This window comes from Salmo salar, chromosome 13, assembly GCF_965601325.2.
Source record: "Salmo salar chromosome 13, fSalSal1, whole genome shotgun sequence".
Lineage (NCBI taxonomy): Eukaryota > Metazoa > Chordata > Actinopteri > Salmoniformes > Salmonidae > Salmo > Salmo salar.
This window is the reverse complement of record NC_138303.1, coordinates 77,537,080-77,551,975: the sequence shown is the minus strand read 5'-3', so window position 1 is coordinate 77,551,975 and position 14,896 is coordinate 77,537,080. Positions and strand designations below refer to the sequence as shown.

At 41.7% G+C, this 14,896-nt stretch overlaps 1 protein-coding gene across 1 annotated transcript in view; it reads left to right on the top strand.

Moving 5' to 3' along the window:
- LOC106568006 (G protein-coupled receptor kinase 6) overlaps nucleotides 1-14,896 on the top strand; it is a 61,909-nt gene that overhangs the window by 12,955 nt on the left and 34,058 nt on the right. The window contains exon 3 of the mRNA XM_014137981.3: nucleotides 10,702-10,814. Coding sequence (XP_013993456.1) covers nucleotides 10,702-10,814 — 113 coding nt within the window. The remainder of the gene's footprint in view (nucleotides 1-10,701; nucleotides 10,815-14,896) is intronic.

The window sequence follows — 14,896 nt, the reverse complement described above, 5'->3', positions numbered from 1 at the left end:
ATGTATTCCGTTTTTTTCTTTACTGTGCTTTCTGTATGAAGCTACAACATCTAGCTCTATAGACTGGGCTGCTTGGCCTACATCTCAGCATTGTCAGACAGTGTTGCCGTGCTGAAACGTGGGAATGGTGGTGGTAGAAACATGCGGGTGAAGTAGTCTTGAGTCTGTAGTGGTGCATTGTTCACTTAGGCTCTTGGTGCTCCACTGGAGTCTAACGGGTACAGTGCTTTCCACTTCAGCTGAGGCTCAACTTGCTTAAATCAGGAAGTGAAAACAGCACTTCATGCAAGTGGTGCATTTAGGGGCGGGGGAAACAAGGACAGACTAAAACGGTTCTGAATTGTTGGTTTGTTCATTCACTTAATGTCGATCATAGTCATGGGTCCTCAGACAGTCAAAATGGCATTCAGTACACTCTCACAATTCTTGAAAAGTTCCCTTATGAAGAAATGAACGATAATGGTTGTCAAGAGCCAAACAATGTAAACATTGTGAGCAGGAATATGCTGTTAAGATGAGCTTAGAAGATATCAGGACTGCCCTAAGGCCTCTGGTTTATTTTAAAATTCACCCCAATGGCTAGGCCTATTCCTAGACCTTATTTTCCTTCTAATACACACATATACATATATACACTCACACACACAATTGAGTGCACATTCACAAGTGCATGTGTGCACACACACTCGGTAAAGTCTTCTTAATCATCGTGTTTTGAACATTTTGTCAAATTACTCTGAACAATAACCACAGTGTTATGACCTGGTGAATTGCAAATATAAATTTGATTAGCTTTTCATCAACGCTGAAGCTGACTCCTAAGGCTTCGGAGCGTTCCAAGTGTTGGTTCCTAAAGCGCCGCCTGAGATCCGCTTTGTGGTATACATGTTGCCCCAAACTAAAACGACCCACGTAGTGGGAGGTCAATACAGGCGACACAATCTTCTTTTTGTCCTCCAGGAAAAAGACATGACATAACACAAAGCTTGACAGTGTTGCGAAGAGGTCTTGTTTGTGTCATATTCTCACCATAATGTTCATGCTTTAAGCTACAAACTCAGACCAGGCTGTCACAGAGAGGCTGTTGTTGGAAAGACATCCGGAAGTTAAACCATTAACTAATGATGACCCGGGAGCCAGTGCTATTTGCTCCCTCAGGGAGGTGACCAAGAACCCGATGGTCACAATGACCAAGCTCTAGAATTCCTCTGTGGAGATGGGAGAACCTTCCATAAGGAAAACCATCTCCGCCAATCAGGCCTTGGATGGTAGTGTGGCTAGACGGAAGCCACTCCTTAGTAAAAGGCACATGACAGCCCACAAATTCTCTGGTCTGATGAAACCAAGATGTAACTCTTTGGCTTGAATGCCAAGCGTCACGTCTGGAGGAAACGTAGCACCATCCCTACGGTGAAGCATGGTGGTGGCAGCATCCTGCTGTGGGGATGTTTTTCAGTTGCATGGACTGGGAGACTAGTCAGGATCGAGGCAAAGATGAACAGAGCAAAGTACAGAGTTCCTTGACGAAAACCTTCTCCAGAGCGCTCAGAACCTCAGACTGGGGTGAAGGCTCACCTTCTAACAGGACAATGACCCTAAGCAGACAGCCAAGACAATGCAGGAGGGGCTTCGAGACACGTCTCTGAATGTTCTTGAGTGGCCAGACTGAACCCAGACTTGAACCCGATCGAACATATCTGGAGAGACCTGAAATTACCTGTGCAGCAATACTCCCCATCCAACCTGACAGAGCTTGAGAGGTTCTGCAGAGAAGAATGGGAGAAACTCCTCAAATACAGGTGTGCCAAGCTTGTAGCGTCATACCCAAGAAGACTCAATGCTGCAATTGCTGCCAAAGGTGTCTGAATACTTTTGTAAATGTAAATTTAAATACATTTGCAAAAATGTAAAAAAAAATATTTTTGCTTTGTAGTTATGGAGTATTGTGCTTAGATTGATGAGGGGAAAAAATGATTTAATCAATTTTAGAGTAAGGCTGTAACGTAACAAAATGTGGAAAAAGTCAAGGGGTCTGAATACTTTCAGAAGGCACATTACAACAGGGGGCGTCATTACAGGCCTGAGCGGCTGACATTTGGATATGTCTTATTGTTCACTGGTTGTTACCTTCACCAGATGCTGTCTGATACACTGCGACAGAGAAAGACAACCTCCCACTGAGATTGTGCAGGATAAAAACAGACCGTTGTCTGAGCACCAACTCAAATAAAGCTTTTCTTCTGCTTGCAGTTTGCAAAGAGAGTCTAGAGAGAGGGAGAGTGCGTGGGGTTCAGGAAACCCTCAACTTCCGTGTTTACCGCTGAGGCCTGACAGAGAAATTGTCTGCTACCCTCTGTTAAAGTGGGGCAGGAGAAAACCTATGCACACCCCCAGTTTCCTTCCAGTCTCCCAGGGAGCTAATGCCACTGTGCCACCCAATGGAGCAGAGAATGACTGGACTGTCACTAACTGAATGACTTTTCTCATCTCCTGAATGACCTGGTTATTTAGAAAGGCCCAGGCCGCACCTCTTCCTCTGCCCTCCTCCTCCCAGGCTTCAGCCATAATGAGGGACCCTCTGGTCTCCATGCTCGGCCTGGAGTGGCTGTCCAATCGTCCGGTGGTCAATAAAGCTTTGTGCACTCTCTGTGTCTGCTAATGAGCACTGGCTTCAAGTTTAACATACAGTGCCTGTGCTCGCTGCCTCACTCCTCTCTCCATACATTTGTTACTGTTATCTGAGAATTGCCCCCATTGACAGTCAGAGCAGCGATGAGAGGAGATGGAGCAGGTCAGGCTGCAGTATCAGGCTATCAATGCAATATGGCACAGATTCGCTGAATGCAAATAGCTTACTGTTTTCCTAGTTTTAATGCCTGTGATCTTGTGGGATTAATTTCACAATTGGAACATCACTACATGTTTTTTTTTAAGAGCCCATGGAATCAAGTGTATATGTTTATGTATTAAATTACACCAAATACAGTGATACATTTTTTGGCTGACTTAAATTCGCCTCTCAATCTTCTGACTCACATTTTGGTTGAGTCAGGTGCTCTTCTAGCGGGGCCAAAACAATCCATTCATTGGATGCAACAATAGATGTGAAAAGGCCAGGGCTCAAAGGGGGGGCTACATGATCTCTTCCGACTGTCTTCCTGTCGATAGAGCCTCTGTCAGGGACTAAATGAAATTGCATTGTAACTAATGCGATTATCTCTATGAAACGGCCATTAGTGGGTCAAATCTTGTTTGTCCTCCTCATCGTTTCATTGTACAACCCAATCAGAGACCACCTAGCATAGGCCACTGGCAGAGCACATAGGGCCCTATAGATAACAACCCTCCAGACGAGCTTCAATGCCATACAACTCTCCTTCCGTGGCCTCCAACTGCTCTTAAATACAAGTAGAACTAAATGCATGCTCTTCAACCGATCGCTGCCTGCACCTGCCCACCCGTCCAGCATCACTACTCTGGACGGTTCTGACATAGAATATGTGGACAACTACAAATACCTAGGTGTCTGGTTAGACTGTAAACTCTCCTTCCAGACTCACATCAAACATCTCCAATCCAAAGTTAAATCTAGAATTGGCTTCCTATTTCGCAACAAAGCAACCTTCACTCATGCTGCCAAACATACCCTCGTAAACCTGACCATCCTACCGATCCTCGACTTCGGCGATGTCGTTTACAGAATAGCCTCCAATACCCTACTCAATAAATTGGATGCAGTCTATCACAGTGCCATCTGTTTTGTCACCAAAGCCCCATATACTACCCACCAATGCAAATCTTGTTGGCTGGCCCTCGCTTCATACTCGTCACCAAACCCACTGGCTCCAGGTCATCTACAAGACCCTACTAGGTAAAGTCCCCCCTTATCTCAGCTCGCTGGTCACCATAGCAGCACGCGCTCCAGCAGGTATATCTCACTGGTCACCCCCAAAGCCAATTCCTCCTTCGGCCGCCTCTCCTTCCAGTTCTCTGCTGCCAATGACTGGAACGAACTACAAAAATCTCTGAAACTAGAAACCCTTATCTCCCTCACTAGCTTTAAGCACCAGCTGTCAGAGCAGCTCACAGATTACTACACCTGTACATAGCCCATCTATAATTTAGCCCAAACAACTACCTCTTCCCCTACTTTATTTATTTATTTAATTAGCTCCTTTGCACCCCATTATTTCTATTTCTACTTCTACTTTGCACTTTCTTCCACTGCAAATCTACCATTCCAGTGTTTTATTTGCTATCATTTTCATTTTACATTTTAGTCATTTAGCAGATCCTCTTATCCAGAGCGACTTACAGTAGTGAATGCATACATTTCATTTCATGCATTTTTATTTTATTTTTTGTACTGGCCCCCCATGGGAATCGAAACCACAACCCTGGCGTTGCACACACCATGCTGGCGTTGCAAACACCATGCTCTACCAACTGAGCCATAGGGAAGACCCATATATTGTATGTACTTCACCACCATGGCCTTTTTTTGCCTTTACCTCTCTTATCTCACCTCATTTGCTCACATTGTATATAGACTTATTTTTCTACTGTATTATTGACTGTATGTTTGTTTTACTCCATGTGTAACTCTGTGTTGTTGTATGTGTCGAACTGCTTTGCTTTATCTTGGCCAGGTCGCAGTTGTAAATGAGAACTTGTTCTCAACTTGCCTACCTGGTTAAATAAAGGTGAAATAAATAAATAAAAAAGATACACAACTGACAGCTCATGAGCATCAAACAAAATGATTTATCGGAAAGAAATGGGTAGTACTACTGTTTTTAGTGACATTAAAGGGCAAATCTGCAATTTTATTATAGAAAAATAAGACATTATATACACATAAGACAAGCATGTTGCTAAATTGGGCTACAACCTGTAACTGGAAATCTCTTCACTATTATCGCATAACATAATTTAATTTAGTTAAGGCCAGTGGTGATTTTAGCAGTAAATCTTGGTGTGGCAACCCCCCCCAATTTTTTTTAGATGCATGCCAGCAAAGCCACTACACAACACAACACTAAACAATGCATTAATTGCGCTATAACGGTGACAAACGGTGCCCACAAACTGTTAGGGCCTACAGAGATTTATTTTCAGCACCATGGAGTGAATCCTTACCACTGCTACACCTGACTATCAGCGGAGCCTTGTCTGGCAGTGAAACAGTTCATTCTGGCTCATTTACTGCCTAAAAAAACAAACAAATGTGGTTTCTACTGACAATTGAGATGTACAAACTATGGCATAAGGGAACGATAAGAAGATAAGAGGCAATCCGTAATTTCGATTAAGACATTAATGAGCGAGCTAAGACGGACGTAGTCAATATAACTGTTCAAATCTTATTAGTCACATGCGCCGAATACAACCGGTGTAGACCTTACAGTGAAATGCTTACTTACGAGCCCCTAACCAACAATGCAGTTTAAAAAAATACGGATAAGAAATAAAAGTATCAAGTAGTTAAAGAGCAGCAGTAAAATAACAATAGTGAGACTATATAGAGGGGGGTACGGGTACATAGTCAATGTGCGGGGACACCGGTTAGTTGAGGTAATATGTACATGTAGGTAGAGTTATTAAAGTGACTATGCATAGATGATAACAACGGAGAGTAGCAGCGGTATTTGTTCAGCACTTTTGAAATGTACAGCGACTGAATTCAGAACATGGGCCATTCTTACAGTATTCTCCCTGTACACCAAGTCAGAATAGTAGGATAAATAAAGGGGGCATATAAGCAAAAAATGAAAGCTCTTACAATATGTGAATGTTTATCATTTTAAGCTTGGAAAAGAGACCCTTAAACCCAGACTTGGACCACACACCCTCTTCACTGAATAGGAGGCTACTGATTGCTTTGCAACGCTTGCAGTTAGCCACTGATTCCTTCCTAACCACTCACTGCTGAATTTGCGATATCCAACTTGTTGTGTAATGTTTGTCCTATGCTCGTTCAGCACCGATACGTTTTATCTATAATTTATTTTCATATGACAAGGATTTGCCAATAGATTGTCGACTTCATTCATGATGATGACTGCTTGTCTAGCTTGCTATCTAAGATTTTGAAAGTATGATGTTGACATTATCAGTCCAATTAAAGCTACGGTAGATATAACGTGATTTGACGTCATTTTATCTGTGCCCAATGGCCTTGAGCCTTTTTGGATGGGCAATTCTAATGTAAATCTATGGCAGCCCCCAAGGGGCTTGACATTTTGAGCTCTCCCTGTAGAGTTTGTGGTGAGTAGTGTCCCCATGACTGACAGAACACTGAGCCAATCACAGTGCAACCACTAGCTCTGTATGTTACGCTGGCTGCCCCACCACCACAGAAAGCACTGAGCTAGGCTGAAACACCTGCATTTTGGAGCTGCCTTACTCAAGAGAGCAAAAAGAGACCATGTTTGTATGTGGCATTATTAACTCAATTACATTTTTATTTTATTTTTTACATTGTTTTCAAACTGATACGTGACACATATTAATGCCACATGCAAAACAGGCAACACTTGTTTTTTTACTTTAACATTTTTTTTAGCTAAACAGGTGGGGCTCAAAACAGGTTTTGAATGATGGGTCGCCACCGGTTAAGGCACAGTAGAGCTTTTGTTTTTTTCGTAGAGAGTAGGGCTGTGGCTGTTTTGCAATGTTGTCAGCCTGTTAATGTCATGCAAAAGCCTACGGACTCACGGTAACATAAACACATTTAGCATCTCCAGGCCTCCACGCATACAAGCTGTTGATGTGCCTTTTGAACATTACATTTAAAAAGGAAAATAAATCAGTACCATAAGCTGTAGGCTTGTTCATTTAGATGACAAGATCGGTTTATAAGTCCCATGCCATTATATTTATAGAATATAATTCAACTTAGCTGAATAAAATGGAAAGGATATTTTTCCCATTACATTACATTTACATTTACATTTAAGTCATTTAGCAGACGCTCTTATCCAGAGCGACTTACAAAATGGTGCATTCACCTTATGATATCCAGTGGAACAACCACTTTACAATAGTGCATCTAAATCTTTTAAGGGGGTTAGAAGGATTACTTTATCCTATCCTAGGTATTCCTTAAAAAGGTGGGGTTTCAGGTGTCTCCGGAAGGTGGTGATTGACTCCCCTGTCCTGGCGTCGTGAGGGAGCTTGTTCCACCATTGGGGTGCCAGAGCAGCGAACAGTTACAACATTACAGACCGAGTGCTCATGTGAAGTTGCTATGTTGAGCGTAAAAGTGATCATTCGAAACGCGTCCTATATGCTAGATTTTGAGTTATTTGGCAACTTTAGTTGTGAACGATACAAACCTTAGAATGTCTTAGAAATCAACACATATATGGGCAGCATGGTGCGACTATAGGCTATTGATGAATTGAGAAAGTAGCAAAAAAAGCTTGCGATCTGTTCCTTGCCCCAGGCTGCACAGCTGTTCTTTCATCATGTGATCATATTTTTCATCTAAATCTCAATTGAATCTTGTCTTTTGATTTAGAATGGCCCAATGGAATGGCCAAATTAGAATGATCAAATGGGCAGGAACAGGGGCAGGGGGAAAAAGACATGTAATCTGTATGCCCTCGAATAGCGAATGGAGGCCGCGTGCTTTCCCGCCGGTCCATTTTGTAGGCTACTTCAGTTATATAGCAGAGCATGTGCTTAATATGAGTAGCTGAGAAATACATTTAAGAACACTTATTTTACTCCACTCTTCAACATCTGTTTGAGGAGCATGTTCTCGCTGCCTGACAGGTGATACAAAAATTCCCTATTACTAGGCTATTCAAAATCAAATACAAATTCACTAATTGTAGGCAAACTGTAAGCCTGCCCTGCATAATCAGTGAACCAACAGCATCGCCTAGGGCTGGCTATACGTTCTCTACCAGACTCATGGATATACATTTTGGGGCATAGCATAAGGTAACCAGTCCATCCAGTATCCATAATAATACAATCCACACTCAAAAGCTAGACCAATTACAGTGCCTTGCGAAAGTATTCGGCCCCCTTGAACTTTTCGATCTTTTGCCACATTTCAGGCTTCAAACATAAAGATATAAAACTGTAATTTTTTGTGAAGAATCAACAACAAGTGGGACACAATTATGAAGTGGAACGAAATTTATTGGATATTTCAAACTTTTTTAACAAATAAAAAACGGAAAAATTGGCCGTGCAAAATTATTCAGCCCCTTTACTTTCAGTGCAGCAAACTCTCTCCAGAAGTTCAGTGAGGATCTCTGAATGATCCAATGTTGACCTAAATGACTAATGATGATGAATAGAATCCACCTGTGTGTAATCAAGTCTCCGTATAAATGCACCTGCTCTGTGATAGTCTCAGAGGTCCGTTTAAAGCGCAGAGAGCATCATGAAGAACAAGGAACACACCAGGCAGGTCCAAGATACTGTTGTGGAGAAGTTTAAAGCCGGATTTGGATACAAAAAGATTTCCCAAGCTTTAAACATCCCAAGGAGCACTGTGCAAGCGATAATATTGAAATGGAAGGAGTATCAGACCACTGCAAATCTACGAAGACCCGGCCGTCCCTCTAAACTTTCAGCTCATACAAGGAGAAGACTGATCAGAGATGCAGCCAAGAGGCCCATGATCACTCTGGATGAACTGCAGAGATCTACAGCTGAGGTGGGAGACTCTGTCCATAGGACAACAATCAGTCGTATACTGCACAAATCTGGCCTTTATGGAAGAGTGGCAAGAAGAAAGCCATTTCTTAAAGATATCCATAAAAAGTGTCGTTTAAAGTTTGCCACTAGCCACCTGGGAGACACACCAAACATGTGGAAGAAGGTGCTCTGGTCAGATGAAACCAAAATCGAACTTTTTGGCAACAATGCAAAACGTTATGTTTGACGTAAAAGCAACACAGCTCATCACCCTGAACACACCATCCCCACTGTCAAACATGGTGGTGGCAGCATCATGGTTTGGGCCTGCTTTTCTTCAGCAGGGGCAGGGAAGATGGTTAAAATTGATGGCAAAATGGATGGAGCCAAATACAGGACCATTCTGGAAGAAAACCTGATGGAGTCTGCAAAAGACCTGAGACTGGGACGGAGATTTGTCTTCCAACAAGACAATGATCCAAAACATAAAGCAAAATCTACAATGGAATGGTTCACAAATAAACATATCCAGGTGTTAGAATGGCCAAGTCAAAGTCCAGACCTGAATCCAATCGAGAATCTGTGGAAAGAACTGAAAACTGCTGTTCACAAACGCTCTCCATCCAACCTCACTGAGCTCGAGCTGTTTTGCAAGGAGGAATGGGCAAAAATTTCAGTCTCTCGATGTGCAAAACTGATAGAGACATACCCCAAGCGACTTACAGCTGTAATCGCAGCAAAAGGTGGCGCTACAAAGTATTAACTTAAGGGGGCTGAATAATTTTGCACGCCCAATTTTTCAGTTTTTTATTTGTTAAAAAAGTTTGAAATATCCAATAAATTTCGTTCCACTTCATGATTGTGTCCCACTTGTTGTTGATTCTTCAAAAAAAATTACAGTTTTATATCTTTATGTTTGAAGCCTGAAATGTGGCAAAAGGTCAAAGTTCAAGGGGGCCGAATACTTTCGCAAGGCACTGTATGTACCAAAGACCACTTAAATCAGTTTACAATTTTTTAACTTTTTTCTGCCATGCTTAAAATGCAGAAGGCTATGTATTCTATAACAGCACAATCATAATTTTTTCTTGTTTTGATGTGTTTGATGTGATTTTTTTATTTTTTTTGGATTGCATTTGCATTGATATCAGAGTAGTTAGAGGGACAATAGATCTCTGAGTAACAGGCCATTAGGACCTGATGGTAGTTAGAAAGTTGAGTACTACCAAATCATGTCCAGAGTGCATAAAATGAGATTCCGGTGTGGCCGTAATAAGGTCACCGCAACAGCCCTAGCAGATGGCATGTAAGGTACCATACTGCACATGCCTAACACTTCCAAAATGATGTCTGCTCCTGAAAAATGTAACAACTAGCTAATAGCTGTGTGTGCACTGTGCACATGCTTGTGCGCTTGTGTGTGTCTAAAGTTGCTCTCCGGTTACAGAGAGGAGCTTGCAGCAGCTCACAATGTATTTACTCAATAACGGCCACCTACACATGTCCTCCTTAGACTCGGCTGGATCCTCACATTGGTTTTTGGGTCCTCTTTTGCATCTACCGGAGCCACAGATGCAAATCGCGGTTTCCCTCTGTCAATTTGTTGTTCACCACACATAACACAGACAGACAAGGAAATGGGGCCTAATAACTTGGATACATAAACGTAGAATACCTCTTCATAGCTAATTACACATGTGGAGAGACGATGGACCGTTTCTGATTAATTAGTTGAAGATGAGATTGTGTAGGGGTACGTCTAGACCTCGTTCATAACCATTTCTCCGTCTACAAAGGGCGGTTAGGCAGAGGTGTGTGGGAATAGTTTGATACTCATAGTACTCATACAGTACATTTGCTAATGTGCCCTATGTCTATACAAGATGTTTAAGTGCACACGCCTTTGAGTGGGCATGAGGATGTGCGTTATGCACAGTACAGTATATATTTGTTTACTTCTAATGTGTTTTTGTGCTTGAGTGTTTTCATTCTACCCCGAGAGAGGCCCTCATTGACACCCCCCTGTCTTGTGTTCTTCCACAGAGAAATACTACAACAGCCTTTGTGAGCGGCAGCCAATCGGACGCATGCTCTTTCGGCAGTTCTGTGAAACCCGGGCTGAGCTGAGGTGCTGTGTCAAATTCCTGGACACTGTGGTAAGCAAGAAAGACAGACAGGCAGGATTAAAACGCTTGTGTTTGTTTTTCCTCGAGATGTACATCTTCTGAAGGACTCTGAATGAGCTTGTCCAAATGTATCTCAAGTTCTCATGTGTTAGGGGGAAGGCGAGGAGAGGAGAGGGGAAATCATTCAGTTGAAGGCATTCAGTTGTACAACTGACTAGGTATCCCCCTTTCCTTTCCCTCATGAAATACAGGATCTCTTGACTTCTGGGAGCAAAGGGTTGCAATCTGTGTCAATTTTCCACCCTCCCTCTCCTCTACTTTTTCAGTGAATGCGCCCCGCACTACGCTCTTGTGGAAGAATGTTTAGGTTCTACCCACCCGGTCCCGCGAGGGAAGGGGCAGTGTTTGGGGGTGATGTGGAGGTGCAGGGGGGGCAGCAGGTTAGCTAGCCTACCAGTGTGTTGTTCAGAGCCCCTACCTGTTGACTCAATGATAAACCTGATCTTCCTCTCTCCACCCTGGCTGACCCCATAGCATTGTGTGGCATTCTTCTAAAATATTGTTATGGAACACACATACACACACACACACACTCGTGCATGCATGCACGCTAGAGGTCTTCACGTGTCCAACAGGCCTGAAATTCTGAGATCTGATCCGGGACCAGTGCAGTCCTAAATTATGACTTTTGTCTTTGATCCGGTTTGGGTCTGATATAATTGCCACGGATCTCGGGTATGTGCAATTAAAATGTATACTGACTGGACCCGATTGGACACTGTCCTCTGTTAAAGAATCCAACAAGGGGAATGTCTTCAGGGACAAGTTTTAGTGACCGAGGATGAGAAGAATGTTGGCGCAGTAAAATGGACTGTGTGCAACTCGCTATTCAGGTTTGATGCAATTTTCTAACATTAATTTATTTTCATATTTGTTATCATTTGTTTTTGTATGTCATTATTATTATTATTATTGGAGGTCTATTTAATAAATATAAACCAGTTCTTTTAAATGTGGCAAAAAGTGTTTTGTTTCATTTTGCTGAGATATTTTTGTTGGCTAAATGAAGTTCGAACTGTCTTTTTAAGTTTGTGCTACGTATTTAGTTAAAGAGAAGTTAAAAGTAGGCCTGTTGTAAAATAAAATAAAGAGGATTAGCCTCTTGCTGTCATTTGTTGGGTGGGCCTTTGGTAGGCACTCGCTTTTGTTGGTAATTTCTGCAATATAAGCCTGTTCAAAACTTTTGTGAAGGTTGAAATAGGTGTTTTTATTTCTTTCTGTTTGAGTAATTTTCTTTGGCCAAATTAAGTTAATGTTGTGTTTGCTGCAATATAATAGAATTACCGGTAGGCCTACTGTAGTGCTACTCACACTCGAACCTTGAAGAGGAAAAACCAAAGAGGGCAAGAGGCAAAACTTAATTTAATGCCACAATATAATAACATGTTCGTATTTTCCTTATTAACAATGACTTGAATTACTTTTGATATTACTAATAAAGTCAAACTTTTGTGAAGGTATGGTGGGTGTGGCTATTATTAGGCTTAGCTATGCAGGCCTATGAAGGCAGTGCGTACCAGTGTTCCAACTGACTCCTACAGTTGAACTTGAGGCGAGGAAGTATGTTTTGGGCCTACGAGGGTTACCAGCCTGTCGACTCAGAATAAATTCTTCCGCTGCTCTGTCGTTCTCTACATACTTTAGTCTGAGACTGACATCATTTGAAGTCGTTTGTGATGATGAGGGGCACGAGGGGCGTTGTACAAGAAGTCATCAGCGATTGGATTGTCTCTAACCAATCTGAATATCAAAGCCACATTTTCAAACCGCTGCTTTACTTTCACCTGTGTTCTGGCTCTGGCCCAACCCATGGGTTTCGGGACCAATCAGACGGCCCTGAATGTGTTCGCATTCGGTGGATGTTGGAGGAGGTACTCAGGTCCAGACTTATTGCGGAGAAGAAACTAACATCCATTGGAGTGGTGCAAATAAAATTTGATTTGATTTGCAGCGTTTGGCCAGAGCAAGGAGTCTGGGTAGCCAGGCAACAGAGTTACCCCTTTAATCTAACAATATAATGCTTATCTTTATAAAACATTAACGAATTAGCCTCTGTCTGTACACCTATAGAGTACCACAGTATGAGTCATAATACCCATAAAACCTAGCGGTCAAACAAGGAAATGGTTCCAATCGTTTTTCCACCATACATTTTTCCCATAGGGGATTTTATAAACACTTAAAATAAGGGCTGTGTTTCATGTAGGCTTACCGTGGTGTGATGTTTTGATAACCGTGTAAATCTCACTAGGACAAGGTGACTTATCAATATATTCTCCCGTATTTACCCCCCAAAATGAAATGCTAATTAGCTGCTAATGTGGCTATCATAAAGAACTACAAATGCCATGATGATCTGGACGAGACTGCCAAATCGAGGCAGGATTAACTATCTAATTTTAGCTACATATAGTAATGAATAAATTGGCTATATTTCTTTAAATTGACAATTCTTTGAATTATCTTGTGCAAGTTTTAAATTGACGCATTACCTGTTAGCAAAGGTGTCAGCTAGATGACGTGCAGGAGCTTGCAGAGATTTATAGCCTTGCACGATGTCTACTTTGATGCTAATTAGCATTTTCGAATCAGAGTAAATAGAGCCAAATATATTGATAAAAGTCACTTTGTCCAAGAGAGATTTACATGGTTATCAAAACGTCATGCCAGGGTAAGCCTACGAAACAAAGCCCTTTATTTTAAGTTTTTATAAAATTCCATATGGGAAAAATGAATGGTGGAACAACAGTTGGAACCATTTCACTCTTTGACCGCTAGGTTTTATGGATTTTTGGTATTTATTAGGATCCACATTAGCCGCTGTAAACGCATCAGCTACTATTACTGTGGTTCCACATGAAACATGACATAATACATTAGTCAAGGACTGAAATACATACATTTAAAATGCCACACACAGCCTACATTCAAGAACATACACACAATATCTAGGTCTAATACATAGTACAGTGCAAATTACAATACAGGATATATAAAATGGCTGTGTCTCTTCACAGTTCCCTTTGTGCAGTAAGGTGTTTTTTAAACAGTTGAAAATTTTTTTTTTGCCAGCTTGAGTTACCTGTCGTGGCAGAGAGTTCCATGTATTCATGGCTCTATTTAATACTGTGTGTTTCCCAGCCTCAGTTCAATATTATGACACCTCCACTGTGGGGCTCTATATCTGCATAGTAGTAGTAGCCTATCTGACAAGTATAAAGAAATGTATATCTGTGTCAGAACTAAAATGTAAATGTAGAATGGGAACATGGTACCGACATATCTTTCTCTCGGTCTCTCTAGGGCTAGGCCTAAGCTTCTCTTCCTTTTTTATATACATTTTTAAAATATTAAAATCATACAGTGGACGTCTAGGCCTATAGGAATGACATGATGCATTTAGCTCTCATCTCCGACAGCTGATCCGTAAAGTGGACAAATATTGTTTTTGAAAAGTAGAAACCAATAAAACAATAGGCTACAAAATGTTGATTATGCTATACAACGAATAGTTTTTTCTTTCATTTGTTATAGTCAGTTAAGAACACATACTTGGCCAATATTGCTTGTTTACTGATGGCGCTGCCCGGTCAGGGAGTTTTTCTCTCTTTCTACTCTTGGATATGAACGGGTCTCTCGAATCCGAACCGGCACTAGTCTGTTTTTCCACAGGCCTTTTCCAAATGGGTCTGATTGTCCTTGGGTCCATTCGAACAGGTCTCTGTTTTCCTTTTTTTATTTGTATTTATATCTGGTTGGGTGGGAAAGCCATGGATCCATTTTGGACAGATCCAACTAATGCGCACACACACACACACACTCAGTCATGAGCCACCCACTTTATCTCCTTCCCTCTAACACATTATTACTCACACACGCTAATATTGATATGAGGAAGTGTCCTTGTAGCTAGATCCTTTCCGGTTGATTTAACAAATGCAAAAGCCAAGTAGAAAAATGCTCAATGGGATGATAGCTAGTAGCATAATGAAGATAGTCAATGGCAGTAAAATTATGAATAGGTGGCTGACTTTGTGAATTAAGAGATAGCA